This window comes from Lontra canadensis, unplaced genomic scaffold, assembly GCF_010015895.1.
Source record: "Lontra canadensis isolate GAN:19392208 unplaced genomic scaffold, GSC_riverotter_1.0 scaffold17, whole genome shotgun sequence".
Classification (NCBI taxonomy): Eukaryota; Metazoa; Chordata; class Mammalia; order Carnivora; family Mustelidae; genus Lontra; species Lontra canadensis.
Genome location: NW_022631011.1, coordinates 10222464 through 10238103, shown reverse-complemented (window position 1 = coordinate 10238103; position 15640 = coordinate 10222464). Strand labels below are relative to the sequence as shown.

The 15640-nt window shown below is 44.8% G+C and overlaps 1 protein-coding gene across 13 annotated transcripts in view; it reads left to right on the top strand.

The window, feature by feature from the left end:
- Positions 1 to 15640, top strand: part of FHOD3 (formin homology 2 domain containing 3) — a 456486-nt gene that overhangs the window by 305338 nt on the left and 135508 nt on the right. For all 13 annotated transcript variants that reach the window (XM_032859586.1, XM_032859585.1, XM_032859591.1 and 10 more), the window contains exon 10: positions 9717 to 9967. In XM_032859586.1, the coding sequence (XP_032715477.1) occupies positions 9717 to 9967 (251 nt within the window). The remainder of the gene's footprint in view (positions 1 to 9716; positions 9968 to 15640) is intronic.

Below are 15640 nucleotides of genomic sequence, written 5' to 3'. Positions count from 1 at the left end.
TATTTGTAAATTTTTGAGGACACTCTGAACTGTTTTCCAGAGTGCACCAACTTACGTTCCCACCAACAGTGCTCAAGGCCTCCCATTTCCCCATATCTTCACCAACACATGTTATTTCTTGTCTTTTTGATAACAGCTGATTCTGACCCGTGTAAGGTGATATCTCGCTGTGGTTTTGATATATTTCCCTGATGATTCATGATGCCAAGCATTTTTCATGTCTGCTGGCCATCTGTATGTTTTCTTTGGAAAAATGTTTAAGTCCTCTGCTCATTTTTTAATTGGGTTGTTTGGGAAGTTTTGGAGTGTCTTTATATATTTTGGATATTAACCCCTTACTGGATGTATAATTTGCAAACATCTTGTCCCATTCAGTAGGCTGCCTTTTTTGTTTTGTTGGTGGTTTCCTTCGCTGTACAAAGAGCTTTTTAGTTTGATGTAATCCCATTTGTTTATGTTTGCTTTTGTTCACCTTACCTGAAGAGACTGGTCCAAAAAGATACTGTTGAGAATGATGTCCAAGAACTGTTGATGTCCAAGAGATGTTCTTCTAGAAATTTTGTGGTTTGGGGTCTTCTATTCAAGTCTTTTCTCCATTTTGAATTTATTTTTGTGTGTGATACAAGGAACTGGTCCAGTTTCATTTTTTTGCTTATAGTTGTCCAGTTTCCCATCATAGTTTATCGAAGAACCTGTCTTTTCCCCCATTGTATATTGCTGCCTCCTTTGTCAGTGGTTTATTGATGGCCTTATTTCTCTTCTATTCTACTGATCTATGTATCTGTGTTTGTGCCAATATCATACTGTTTTGATTACTGTAGCCTTGTAGTAGAGTTTGAAATCAGGGAGTATGATAACTCCAGCTTTGTTTTTCTTTCTCTAGATTGCTTTGACAATTTGGGGTCTTTAGAGGTTCCATACAAATTTTAGGATTATTTGTTCAACTTTGGTGAAAATGCCATTGGTATTTTGATGGAGATTGCATTGAATCTTTAGATTACTTTGGGTAGAAGGGACATTTTAACAGTATTCTTCCAATCCAGCAGCATGGTATATCTTTCCGTTTATTTGTGTTGCCTTCAATTCCTTTCATCGGTGTTTTATAGTTTTTAGAACATAGGTTTTTCACTGCATTGGTTAAATTTAATTCTAGGTAGTTTTTTGGATGTAATCATAAATGGGATTGTTATCTAATTTTTCTTTCTGATACCTCATTATTAGTATATAGAAACATAACCCATTTTGTGTACTAATTTTGTATGCTGTAACTTTACTGAATTCACTTATTCTAATCTTTTTTTTTTCTTTTTGGTGGAGTCTTGAAGTCTTTATATAGTATCATGTCATCTATAAATACTGACACTTTTATTACTTCTCCCTTTCCAGTTTAGAAGCCTTTTATTTCTTTTACTTGCCTAATTGCTGTGGCTGGGACTCCAAATACTATATTGATTAAAAGTGATGAGAGCTCACATCCTTGTCTATTCCTGATCTTAGAGGAAAAGCTGTCAGCTTTTCACCTTTGAGTGTGATGTTAGCTCTGCCTTTGTCCTCTATGGCCTTTGTTATATTGAGGTATTTCCTTCTATACCTACCTTTGTAAGAATTTTCACCATAAATGGATATTGAATTTTTGTCAGATGCTTTTTCTGTACCAGCTGAGATGATCATATGATTTTTATCCTTTGTTAAGATGATCTATGCTGTTGATTGATATGTGGATGTTAAACCATCTTTGCATCCCTGGCATAAATCCCCCTTGAGGATGGTGTATGATCCTCTTAATATATTGTTGAATTTGGTTTGCTAATATTTTGTTGAGGATTTTTGCAGTGATGTTCATTGGGGATATTAGCCTGTAATGTGTGTGTGTGTGTGTGTGTGTGTGTGTGTGTGTGTGGTCTTTATCTGGTTTTGGTATCAGGGTAATGCTGGCCTCAGAAAATGAGTTTAGAAGTGTTCCTTCCTCTTCAATTTTTGTCTTTATAAGTTTCTTCCTTACTTCTCTTTCAGTTTACTTTGTTGCTATTTTTCTAGGTTTTTTGGATTGATTATTTATTTCATGTCCTTACTTTTTGTTAACCATCCTCATGTTCTAGACTGTAATGCACTTGGCGATGATGTGTTCTTTTTTTACAATATGGTGTTGGAATTCTGTTTGTTACTACCTTATTTAAGGAGTCGTACACAAGTACTCTTAAGTGTACTTATCCTCCCCCCACCGCTTCTCTTCCTCTCCTTCTCTTTCTATGCCATTTTTATCAGGTGGGACATCACTGTTTCGCTAGCTTTTTGAAAGAATGATGCTAGTGTTCGTTAGATGACTCTTGTATGTTGCGTCTTGTGTATTTCTGATGACTAAGCATACAAATGGCTCCAGGATAGCTCTCTGATCTTTCCTCCTCAGTGTCCTCCCCTGGGACCTTCTCTGACCTCCCTTGCAATGTTGGGGTTTCCTTATCAGACCTCCTCTCTCAGTCTGTGTGGCCTGTTTAGGTTCACCGAGTGAGCTCAGCGGCTTTTGAGGCTGGCGGCTGATATTTGACCTTGAGCTTTTGCCAAGGCACGCCTGCTTCTCTGCCTGCTTCTCTTGTTGTGTTACGTTCATTCCTGGGGGCCTAGTATATATCATATACTGTGCTGGAGCTAAAAATACAGAGAAGTTCTGTCTGTCCAAGGAACTTTAAACCTGTAGTCTAAGACAAGCAAGTAGCAGATTCCTCCAGCAGCTAAATGTAACCGTGTGGAGGGACACAGACGGGGCCTGAGGTGCTCTGTGCTGGACACGGCTGCTTAGAACCTGCACACGACATGGAATCAGCCTTAACTGAACTTCATTCTTCTCCCACAAAGAAGAGAAAAATCCTGTATCATCTGTTCATTTCTCCACTTCTATAAGCAATAGAGTCTCCCATGTTACATACCTAGAAGTACCTTAGGCTCCTTTTTTCCCTCCTCTGCACCCTCCCCTCCCATTTAGAAATCTGATTGCTGACAACCTCACTTTCTTCTCCATTCCCCTAGCTCTGATCCTGTTGTTAAGTACCTGGATTATTATGATATCTTCTTCTCATTCATTTGTTCCTCAGCACCACTTCATTGAGCACCTACTATGTTACAGGCCCTATTCCAGATCCCAGGACATAGCAGTGAGCTAGATGGATAAGGCCATGGCCTTCAGGGAGTGCACACTCTCACAGCGTGCGGACAGTGGCCAGGTACATGAATAAGCTGAGAATCAGAAGCTCCAAACATGTTGATGGAGAGAGGCAGGATGATGTAGGGGTGAGAAAGTGAGGCAGGGGCAGGGAAGACAGCTTCTGAGAAGAGGGCCTAAAGAAGGATAGTAATGGAGGGCAAAGCAGGGCAGGAGCTCTGGCTTGGCAGGTGCGAAGGGTAAAAAAGGGGTTGGTGTGACCAGAGGGGTCAGGGTCTGTGAAAGCAGCATGACCTGAGCCTGGCGAGGCTGGCATCCTGCAAGGGCTGGATCCCAGGGAGGCCTCTCTGTTTTCTTCACTGGCCTAACTCCCAGCAACTGAAGAAAGGATCCTCCTGACAGTCAGATCTGACTATGCCATTCCTCTGTTTAAGAGAACAAACTCTCAAGTAAGCAGATGAGTGAATGAATACATGAGAAAACTTTTCTGTGGCCAGCAGGTTGGAGCCCAGATACCTTGAGTTGTTATAGGGACCTACATTATCCGTAGCCTTTATAATCCTGTGGCCTTGTCTCTGGCCACTCCTACGATGTTTCTGAAGTCCCCTCCTGTCTCTGGAACACGGAAGGCAGGTCTTTGCCGGGGAGAGCAGGGGGCTTTCCTTCATTCTCTCTTCTTTGCCTTGAGTTCTTCCTTCCTGTTCTCACAGTTGGCAAATTCCTACTCCTGTAGGGGTCACCATAGCTGTCCCATTATCCACAAGACCTTCATGGCAAGATAAAAGGAGTTCCGGCTGCCTGTCCCCTCCTCTTTGCTCACAACTTAAGAGAACTCACTATGACCCTACCTTGGACTGAGCAGTCCTCAGGACAGACTTGTCTGTCAGTCTTCCTTTGAGCTGCTACTCTGAGGCATGTCCCGTTTCTCTCTTTGGCCCCAGGACCCAGCAGTGTGCCTGTCAACAGTAGACATTCAGTAAGTACTCAAATGAAGGTCCCTTTTAAATATCACTTGTTTTATGGACTGTATTTGCCAGATGCCCGGTTGAAGAAAGGGCGTGATTTAATCAGAATGTAGCTATCTTAAAGGAAAGATGCCTTGAGTGATAGATACCTCAAGGGGACAGCTCGATGCTTGAGATACCGGGCAGAATCAGGGTTTTTATTCCTTTCTGAAAGTGAATGTTTTGAAAAATATTTACTGCTACAGGACAACTAAGTTCAGTATCTGCGGGGACAGCAAGGAAGTCTATATGCAGAGCCAGGCTTTTCCTCACAAAAGACTATGAATGTTTTCATGTAATTGTAGAGAACGTGGTTGGGCTTCTAGAATTCTTCCTAATAGTGGAGAATGTCTGGTGACCACATGTCCTGGACTTTCTGGGGACAGGCCCAATTCCATGTAATTTAAATCCATTTCAGAGAGGTGTTTAATTCCTGTTTAATTAAATTCATTTTAATTTTTATAGCTCTATGTAAGTTTTCAAATACATAAATTCAGGATTCAAAATACAAAATCTTTTGTCGGATTCTATGTTCTAAGTTTTGATTCTAAAAATGTGGTCCTGGTAATGGAAAAGCCTATTAAGGCTGGAGACTTTGGGGGTGAGAGTGTGATAATGTGATTTACTTGAAGAAATATGTATTTGGTCATTATCCTCATTTCTGGCTCACAGCTCCCCAAACCCTTGTAATTTCCCAAGTGTAAAGAGTGATAAAGGTATATTTTGTTATGTTAGCGAGTTGGCTTTTGGAAAGCACTTAACAGTGGCGACTGGTTGCCAAAGGAGGACCAGCGATGTGATGAAGTGGTTGAAATTTTCAGTCCCAAACCTTGACCCCCTGGGGCTGGAGGGGTGGAGGTTGGATCAGCCAATGGCCAATGACTTGTCAATCATGGCTACATCATGAAGCCTCCATAAAAACCCAAGAGGACAGCTCTTGGGTCTACTATGGAGAACTTTCAATCTTGGGGAAGCAGAATGCTCCCATATTCCACCAAGTTCCATGAGGACAGAAGCTCCTTTGTTTGGGAACTTGCCCTATGTATCTCTTAATCTGGCTGTTGATTCATATTTTTTATCCTACCATTTAATAACCTGGTCAATGTAAGTATTTCCCTGAGTTCTGTGAGCCACGCCAGCGAATTCATTGAACCTAAGGAGGAGGTTGTCGGACCCTCCAATGTGGTTGGTCAGAAGCGTAGGTGAGAGCCTGGAGCTTGCAACTGGCTTCTGACTTGGGGAGGGAGGCGGTGGGGCAGTCCTGTAGAACTGAACTCTTAACCTAGAATATTTGACGCTTTCTCTGGGGAGATAGTGTCAGAACTGAGTTGAATTGAGTTTAACTCTTAGACACCCTGCAGATGTCCAAGAATTTCTTGACCCCCTAGTGCTGGAATTGGGTCCAGAGACCCTGAAAGAGAGGGGTAGCTATGAATGTTAGGGATCATTAATAAGTCCAATCTCTTAAAGTCCTTTCATATCATAGGTGATTTTTAAAATGTAAGTCCATTACCGTTGCCGCATAGCCAGCAAGCCCAAAACAGTGACCTAATACAGCAATTTTGCTTATGATTCTGTGAGTCAGACCATTTGGGCCTGGTTCAGCCTAGAGTCTCATGCTGCTGCAGTTATCTGGTGGCTTGACTGGGGCTGCGTGTTCTAAGATGGCCTCATTCACTTGGTTTGGCTTTGGGTGCTGACCATTGGCTGGGCTATGTATCTTTAGCGGGCTAGCCCACACCTCTTCACATGGTAGCAGCATTTTAGAAGGGCCAGTCCCAATGTGCAAACACCTTTCAAGCCTTATTTGCCTCATGTTTGCTGATGTCCCATTGGCCAAAGCAAGTCCCATGGAAAATGGACTCAGTGTAAAGGGGTGGGTGCAGAAGAATGAGGAAACAGGGAGGCATGGCTCTCTGGGAGCCCAGTACTGTGACCATCTCCTACAAGCTGCCATTGGTATAGTTGCTTCTTGAAGTGGTGCTAGCACTGGCATCCACTTCACCTAAAAGCTGAACCAAGATCTATAGGTGTAGATGTATATGTAAAGGATTAAGAGGAAGGTGTGAGATAGCAGTATGGAGAAAAAGTATCTATTATGCAATGATGGCTGCCTGTCCCAATGGTAGTAGTAATATAATGATATAAACTCAAAGAAATGTGGTAGCTTTTGACTTCCATCAAAAAGATTCACATTGTTGGATAGTTGATGGTATTAAAAAATTAGTTTAAGTGGAACAGTGTTATGATGGTTATGGTTTTAAAAAATCCTTATCTTTTAGGGATATATACTAAAATAGTTATGAAATGAAATGAAATGATGTGATATGAAATGATGTGATCCGGGACTTACTTCAAAGTCTGGGCTTGGGGTTAGGAGTGACGTATAAATAACATAAACCTGGATGGGGTTGGTACTTGTTGGCCTATCAGGGATGATGAACACATCACAGTCTTCACCGGCTCTCTCATACTTTGCGTATGTTTGGAAATTTCCATAATAAAAACTTGAAAGGAGCATCTAGATCATTCTCGGCCTCAGCGGTGGATGGAAGCTGTCACAGCGGCCTACACTGCTTCTAACCGCTTTCCTAGTAAGGTGGGGGGAGAGTATGCAAGCACTCAGGCCGGATTGAGAAACCGTTTGCTCTGGGTGTTAGTGTATAGACAGTGTTCTACATTTAATTAAAAGGATTAGAAGGTGTTTGCTGAGGGGCCCAGCAAGTGAAATGCTTCCTCATTAGGGAGAGACGAGAGATTCCCTGGGACATGGTTGAGCTCATCTTGGGTTTGGTGGAGGACGCTTGTTGCACATGTAGTTAATTAGATCTGACACCAGAGATTTGGAGGAAGAGGCGTGGTAAGCGCTGTTCTCTCCAGGTCTTGGCCAGCTCTGCACGTTCTTGACTAATTTGTCGTGCTCCCTAGAATCTAAATAAATGGGCACTCCCACCATAGCCTTGCATGGGAAAGGAAAGCCTCTCTTCCTGTCTCTGGTGGATACTGGCGAGTCTACGATTCTTCTTGTAAAAACAAAATCATGAGTGAACACCAGGCCCGAATTTTATGTTATACAGTTGCTCGCAGTGAGGCCTAAAGCAGACATTGAACTGACTGGGATTCTGAGCTCCATGTCTACCCTTCTGTGTGCCCCTTTCTTTCTTTTAAAGAGATAGATGTTTTGCTGAGGTTCTGAACTTTAGAAGCCCCCATTAAAATTTGTTTTATGGGGTTTCTTTGATAATTTTTCCAGATTTTTCTTTTCATTTAAACTTCTTGATTGTCTCCATCTTCTCTGACAAAAGGCAGTTAAAGTGGGTTTTGGTCTGTGCTGTGTGCACAAAGCTTCTCTCTGAAAGGAGCTGTGAGAGGCATATGCTATTTGATCCTTGGCTCTCTGAGGTTAGACAAGGAATTAGAAATATCTGAACTCTACTTTATCCCCTAATCTTATCATTCCAAATGTGTGCTTAATAAGAAGCAGAATCAATACTTTGGGTCAGAATAAGTTCAAACGGTCTAGAATTTTTATATCTAAAAAATGATGAAAAACAATTGGTTAGAAATACTTTAAAATGCCATCCTTCATTAGATATACAATCATTCTCCAACTTCCTCAGAGAATGCCATTTAAAGTGCTAATGCAGAGATGATAAATGTGATCAACCAAATGCATCATTTCTTTCTTAGTTCCTGCAGTGATGTTGGAGGGGCGACCCCTAGGAAACGGACTTTCCAATGATATTTTGCTTTAGTTTTTAACAATGACATTTTATAACCATACCTTTTCTGAACTGTTATCAATTGTTACTTCAAACCTCCCAAAATTATGTCTGACTAGTAAATTCTGGGAGAACAAATAGTCAAAATATTATTAAATTGTCCTCCTATACCTGAGAGTGTGTTATAAAATGTATCCAGAACAAAGATGGCGTTTTCACTAAATCGATCTTATCCAAAAGCTAGAGCCGGAGGAAACTGGAGATGAGAGGGAGAAAGTGGGTGGTGCACCCCTGTGAAACAGGCCACCTGTCCCAGGTGTTCATCCCCGGGAACCAGGATGAGGGTGGTCAACCTGGCCTTGACACAGTCAAGCTCACCTTGCTAGATGAGTACAGGGGCCCAAACCTGGGGCATGGGGAACCACTGATTTTGCACTAACTGTGGTTTTCTACAGACAGGTGATATGAAAACCATGTTGCATGGTCAGCCAGTCTGGGTCTCCGTTCTTTCCCGTGTCAGGACTGAGCTGTGAAATGTGACCAACAGCTCCTGCAGGGCCGGAGAACCGGCATCTCTGGGGGTGCAGGACCGTGGAACTCCTCGGTTGTGGAGTCAGAGACACTGCACTGCTGGACTTGGCTGGGACGGGCTCAGCCTGGCTTCAAGCCCACGGGCCGCTTCTGTGCGGTGGGGGGATTTGTGGCCATCCTGGGCCCCTGCATCTGACGGCCTTGCTTGGTTAAGGATGGACCTATTTATTGAGTACCAGCCACATAACTCATCTCTATAGAAGCCTGTTCTTAAGGCAGTCCCACAAATACAACACTGTTATCCTCCCGGGGCGAGCTGGAGAAAAGGCAACTAACTAGCTGCGGGTCTCAGCTGGCTGGAGAGTGGCACTCCAGCATGCAGGCAAGGTCTAGGCAGCCACAGCTTGTGCCCTGTCGACTCTCCAGTTTTAGTGAGGGCGGGCACAGAGCCCACTTATGGGAGCTGGCGATGCAGGCGAGCATCGCCCCGGCTGGGAAGAGTGGACACGGGTAAGGAGGGAGCCACGGCAGAGCCCAGGCTGACAGCGGCAGCAACCAAACCGAGGCTGCTGTAGAGTAGGACCCAGGATGGAGTGAGATTAAGAGATGGCCAAGCTGGGCCTCCGCAGAGGGCGCCAACTATGAGCAGGACTGAAATACCCTTGGGGGGAGGGCAGAGGTCTGGGGGTGTGGTGCCAGCTGGCTCAGGTTCCTGCGGGAAGTTCAAAGTGGCCAAGTATAAGGCAGTTATTCTCCTGGCCAAATATGCGTTACTTTTAAGAGGAGATTCAAAACAAAACGACAGCTTGAGAGGTGAGGTCTCACCTGCCTCCGGTAGCTCTCAACTCCAGCCAGAATCCTTGCTGTGCTGTGTCGGGAAGCGAGCTCAGGAATGATCAGGCACTCGAGGGCCCCCTGCGGCTGGGCTTCAGGACAGACCCTTCCTTCTGGACCAGAGCAGAGCAAAGGGAGAGCCCGGAGAGCTGCAACCTGGGAAAGGACAGTGCTGGGCTCCAGGGTAAAGAGCCTGTCTAGTTAGAGTCCTTTTCAGACCTACTCAGGATATCTGTGGGCCTTTCCCTTCCCCATTTGACTGGGAAAGTAGACAGCGGCAAGCCTCTTTCAGTTTGCAGACTGCACTCGGGCACGCCTGTGTTTGTGAAGATCTTGTAGAGAAGCGGAGTTAGCAGGATGGAAAGAATGGAAAGTCTCCTTAGAGGGAGCCTGAAATGCAGATCACACCTAAGGTCTCCGAGAGGTTGTCACGTCTGACCTTGCCCTGGGCGCTCTCTGCTTTTTCAGGTGGCACTGCGGCTGGAGGATGGCGATGAGAGCGCCGAGCCGCCCCCCAGCGGGCGTCGGGACCGCAGGAGGGCCAGCGTGTGTTCCGGTGGCGGCAGCGGCGGCGCGGGCGAGCAGCGGGGCCTGGACCGCAGGCGCAGCCGCAGGCACTCGGTGCAGAGCACCCAGAGTCCCCTGTCGGCCCCTACCAGTCCCTGTTCCCAGTCGGCTCCTGGCTTCAAGCCCAGTCAAGTACGAGAGCACTGTGAAAAGTAAGCATCACCCCAGCCCTTGTGAGGGGTGTGAGGACCCCGGAGAGGTGGGAGGGGTCACAACCCCGCAGGGACCCACCACCCCGCCCTCCCTGCCGGCCACATACCCTCTCCGGACTTGTTCCCCGCCTCTTCTCTTTCCTTAAAACATCACCCCCAGAGGCCCTTGGAATGTCCCCCTGGCAAGTTGGTCCTGGGGATAGGCATAGATTTGATCTTACCAACCCCACGAGCTCTTCTTCACACATTTGTGCTTTGATAGTCCTATCCCGTTTAATATCTGTTCAGAAAATCTGTGCTTTATCAAATGGAAAAGAATCCAAAACACAAAACAACGTAGAAACAAATTGTGTGCCATCCTGAAAATGTAAGATCCTAAATCTTGAAATACTTGTAGCAATGCATAGTTGAGGGTGATTTTAGTTAAATAGAATAAGCCTGTTGGAATTAAATCGATAAAATATAGAAACATATATGTACATATACATTGCTTTATATTCATAGGACTAGATAATACATAAATATATATGTAGATTTCAGGAAATGCTATTGCCATTTTTTTTAATCATTTAGCAAACACTTTTATTGCGTATCTGTTATAGGCCAGACTTTCTGATACAGTAAAGATATAAGGTATGATCTCTGCCCTTCTCAGGCTCACATCTGGGCTGGGAGAAAGTAAAAATGAGGAAGGTAGATAGGAAGGAATAGAAAGGTTGACGATCTCATGAGAAATTATATATATATATACACAAAGTAGTAAATTTTGACAAAATCTATAGGAACTTAGAAATGGTTCTATAAAGCAGAGGGGCAGCCAAGTGGATGGCCATGCTGTTCTGGGGTCTGGGTCCACTGCTGTCTTCCCAAGTGAATGCTGTCCATTCACGAGGATGATGGAGCTCTGTGGACCCATCCATGCCAGCCAGGTCCACCTGGATGGCCTGGTACACTGGTTTGCCAGTGCATCCCCTCCTGCTGCTGGCACATGGGAGCTCCACTTACATCATTTGGCTGCAGCATTTTCTTTCATCATGGAAATCCACCTGGGAGCCACATGTAGGTCATGAGGCTGCCTGAAGTAGAAAATAACTCAGAATAAGTTAGGTGCCCTTTAGAGAGTGATCAAGTTATGTCCCTTCCTAAGGGAACACCCGCCCTCGTCGTGAGAGATGCCTGAGCAGTCTGGTACTCATAGGATCCCTGGAGGATGAGCTGGCCATGCCTTGGGGTGCATCCTGTCACAGAAGGAGAGGAGGGCCTGAGTCCGAGAGTGATGTGCAAGCCCATCCATATTGACACTCTTCTCTAGTACATAACTATCCATCTACAGATTGTTCTAAGGGTTTGTGTAGAACAAGCTCTATTATAATGGAAGGAAGACGAAAACTTCTAAAGAGACTGAGGAATGAGAAGGTCAGCCATGAATGTTGTTGCCCTTTGTGGTCTAAGACCTTCAAGAAACTTAGTGCTCAAAGGCCATGTAACGTTCTCTTCAGCACTGCTGCTAGCTAATGGCTTCGGAAATTAACATGGAGAGAAGTGTGTACAGTGGGCTGAAAATCTCTATGTAAACCCAGCCCAGATGCTGAGGACAGTCCTCTGGAGTCCTTACCCACAGCACTTGGTGTTTTCGTGTTCTGTCCGACTTATGTCATATAAATTCCTGGTCTGTCTCTTGCTGTTACGCTTGTCAAAGGTGCCCATGTTGTGAGCTCAGGCAGCCATGCCTTGTGACAAGTCGGCAAGGATGGCAGCAACGGAGTGGACCATACTGGGCATAGTTGACAGTTTCAAGGCGCAGGGCTTGGCGGGATCTGGCACGGGAAGCTACACATGACAATTTGCACTCTTCTTGTCTCATTCTTTTCAAGTAGGACTGCATTTTCATTTTACTGAAATGAGTACATTGACGTAAATTTATAGCATTTATTTGAGAAGAACACACTTTCCCGCTTGGAAAGACAGATAACATTGTGCAGATTGATTATGAAGTGGCTTTATCCATGAAGGCTGAGGAGGGATTTTCTCACCCCAAAACAACAGTACAGTTTTGGCAGCGGTGGGAGTGGGATGGAGGGAAAGGGCGACGAGAAGCCGAATGGGAAATGATCCCGGCGTGCATACCTTAGTCACCTGCTCCACATCTGTGCCTCCAAATGGTATGTTAGAATCAAGTAGTTCATTGTGTCAGACAACCCACAGACCTTGAAAGACACAGAAGCGTGCCTGACCTAGACCGCTCTTCATCTATGGGAGCATTCTGGCCCTGCTCCCTGCTGACTTGTAGCAACATGCCTTGCATATGGCACATAGGAATTTTAGACTGGATTTTATAATTCTGACCCAACTAGTGCCAGCACCTCTGAAAGGAAGATGATAGGAACATGTCAGAGGTTAGAGATTCATGTTCTCCCTAAAATGCGTATGGCATTCTCCACTCAAATGATCCTTTAACGTCATACAAAATTCTCACGGTGGTCCTCTGTAAGGTCTAGCAGGACAAGCATCTTCATCCTCATTTTACAAGTGAGAAGACAGGGGCTTGGTGCCTTGTGATGAGCCCAGAACTAAGATGCTGAGTTATGGGTTAAACCCAAGTCTTTGGCCCTTGCCTTTCAATGTCCGAAATCACACAGAATCACTTCCCAACCCACCATCTCTAACCCTAGTCACTGAATGAGAAGAAATTTTATTTATATACTATGTAGATATATTTTTTTGATGTAAATATAAGAATTCTAAGAGATGAAAAGGAGAAAATTTCAAAGTCTCCTTATGAGGTAAGCCTGCTGGGCTCTGTGCTTTATTCCAGTAAGGACTAAGACTCAAAGCACAGATGGTTTGCTTTGGTTTCTTAAGAAATAGAACTCTACACTCAGCCTTTATCAAATAAGGGATAAGTTTATGGTTATTGGTCGTCTGTTACCAAAAAGCATCTCTTTTTTCCTTTGAAAGAGAGCACATTAGTGCGAGGGGTAGCGGGTGGTGGGGGAAGGGACAGAGGGAGAAGGAGAGAATCTTAAGCAGGCTCCATGCCCAACGTGGAGCCCACCGGCTCTAACTCACAACCCTGAGATCGTGACCTGAGCCGAAATCAAGAGTCACATGCTTAACCCACTGAGCCACCCAGGTGCTCCAAAAATGAAATCCAAAATGTAAGTGTAAAGATAAAGCTCATCATGGCATATATAGTCACAAAAGATGCTTTAAGGGGCGCCTGAGTAACTCAGTCGGTTAAGCACCTGACTCTTAATTTTCGTCTCAGGTCATGATCTCAGAGTTGCGAGATTGAGCCCTGCATTGGGCTCTGTGCTGGGTGTGGAGCCTGCTTCAGATTCTCTCTCTCCCTCTGCCCCTTGCTTCGTACCTCCTGTGCTTGTGTGTACTCTCTCATTCTTTCTAAAAACAAAACAAAACAAATGAAACTTCATCTTTGTACTTCTGTCTTTGCACTGGAAGGAAGAAAAATGTTGGTGCTTTCATTTTTTACCAAAAAAAGTTATTTTTAGCCTTGAATCAGCAAAAGAACCAGTGTTGCTGGTTTAAATTATAAGTATATAATCTTAGGAGAAAAAAGTCTTAAAGCCTAGAGCAGAAGACCTTCTTATGCACTTCCAGGGCTCAGACCGTCTCCTCTCTGGGGCATCCCATTCTATCCCTGAACTTTTCTGTTTGTAAGGAGGGTCTTCTGACCTAAATGCACTCCACAATATTCTAGGTCTATTATTGCTTGATACTCTGTTACATGGATGAAATTTCCCCATAGTGTTTCCCTGTTCATCCTGGTTCTTCCCTCTGTCAGCACACACCAGGGCTTCTTCCTGCTCTGTATGTCAGTCTGATAATGAACATTGCACGTGACTTAATAATATAAAATCTTTCATCCTGCTGATTTCCACACAACCTTCCAACTCACAGAGGTAATTTTGACCTTGATTCAGTCACTAACGTTAACAGTTGTGTCATCCAGCCTTCAGCCCTGTGTGTATTTTAATACACATGGAAGAGTGACCTGGCAGGTAGTTGATGATGACAACCAGCTGGGAGCGGATGGCACAGAAGGCTGCCACGTGCCCCAAAGGCAGGGGTTGGAAGCTTTCTCTGTCAGGGGCCAGGTAGTACATAGGTTAAGCTTTTCAGGTCAGACCTTCTGTGTTGCAACATTCAGTGGTATTCTGCCTTTCTAAAAGCAGCCAGAGACAGGTGAACAGATGAGCTTACTTGTATAAGGACACCGAGACTGGAATTTTCCACGTCATGAAATATTCTTCTGGTTTGTGTTTCAACCATTTAAAAATCTGAAAACCATCCTTAGCAGACAGACTCTATAAAAATAGGTGGTAAGCCCGAGTTGGCCCCCACACTATCATTGGCCAGCCTCTGTTCTGAGGTGCTGGGTTTCTAGAGGGAGATTGGGAGGTAAATGATCTGGAATTGGCAAAGAGGGGTCTGTGGGGTTGAGGGAAGAGCCCATCATGACGTAGGAGAGGACTGTAGGGAACAACATGCTAAGTTCAGGTTGGGAGCAAGGAAAAGTCCATGAAGACATTGAGACTATCGGTGATTTTGCTGAGTGCTGCTCATAAGTTCTCAAGGCACTGTGGATGGTTGAGGGGATTGGAAAAGGCAGGAGATGAGTTAGATGAGGGGACAAGCAGAGCCAGCAAGGAGAAGGGGATCTGGCTGTAAGTCCAGGAAAGGTGGGGCTGCTCCAGGAGGTGGAAACAGCCTAGAATCAGTCCCAGTGTTCCATTATGGTTGTGGTTTTGTCCCTCAGGACATCTGGCCATGTCTAGACCCATGTTTGGTTTCCATATTCGGCACACGGAGTGCTATTGGCACCTGGTGGGTAGAGTCCAGGGGTGTTACCGAACATTCTGCAAGGCACAGGACAGCCCTCTGCAACCAAGAATTATCTGTCCAAAATATCAGCGCTAAATCTGAGAAACCTCACCTTAAAAGACAGCAAGTCATGTGTTGTAATTTTCCATTCCTCCTTGGGATGATGCCAAGGTAGGGTGCCTGTTGACCATTGGAAGGAGGGGGTGTCTTCCTTAGAAGCACATGGAACTCTGTGGATTTTCCTTCAAACATTTATGTGCATGGGTCAGAGTTGACTTTATTCAGTGAATAGAATTCTCAGATTTCTTGGCTACTGTACAGAAAGTAGAGCCCCTTTTTTGCTCATTTTTGTTTTAACTCATTTAGCAAAGTTTTACACTTCAGATTCTTAGGGAGTATGCTGAAACCTCTGGGGCAACCAAAAGTTTGACTCGACCTCATGATTTTCTCAGTAGTCCAGATGCCCAGTAAACCCGGTTCCCATCAGCTTCGTATCTATCACATTCCCCCAAATTGACAAAATGGCGCGTGACGCAAGCTGTATTACAAAGTGGCAAGATCGAGCCATGATTCTATGTGATTCTATCATGGAAGCCGTGCTGTTCTGCAGCCAGGCTCAGGAATCTGTTAGGGGGAATAGGAACACAGGACAAGCTCCCTGGGGTCGCTCTGACTACCCAGTGCTCCCAGAGGTTCGAGTGGTGCTGAGGACTCAGTACAGGGAAGGGTCGGCACACACCTCTTGGCTGGTGGTATTATCGACTAGTGGTCAAGAAATGAGAAAAGTTGAATTCAAGAATTTGCTCCTTTGTTAGGTAAGTTAGACGA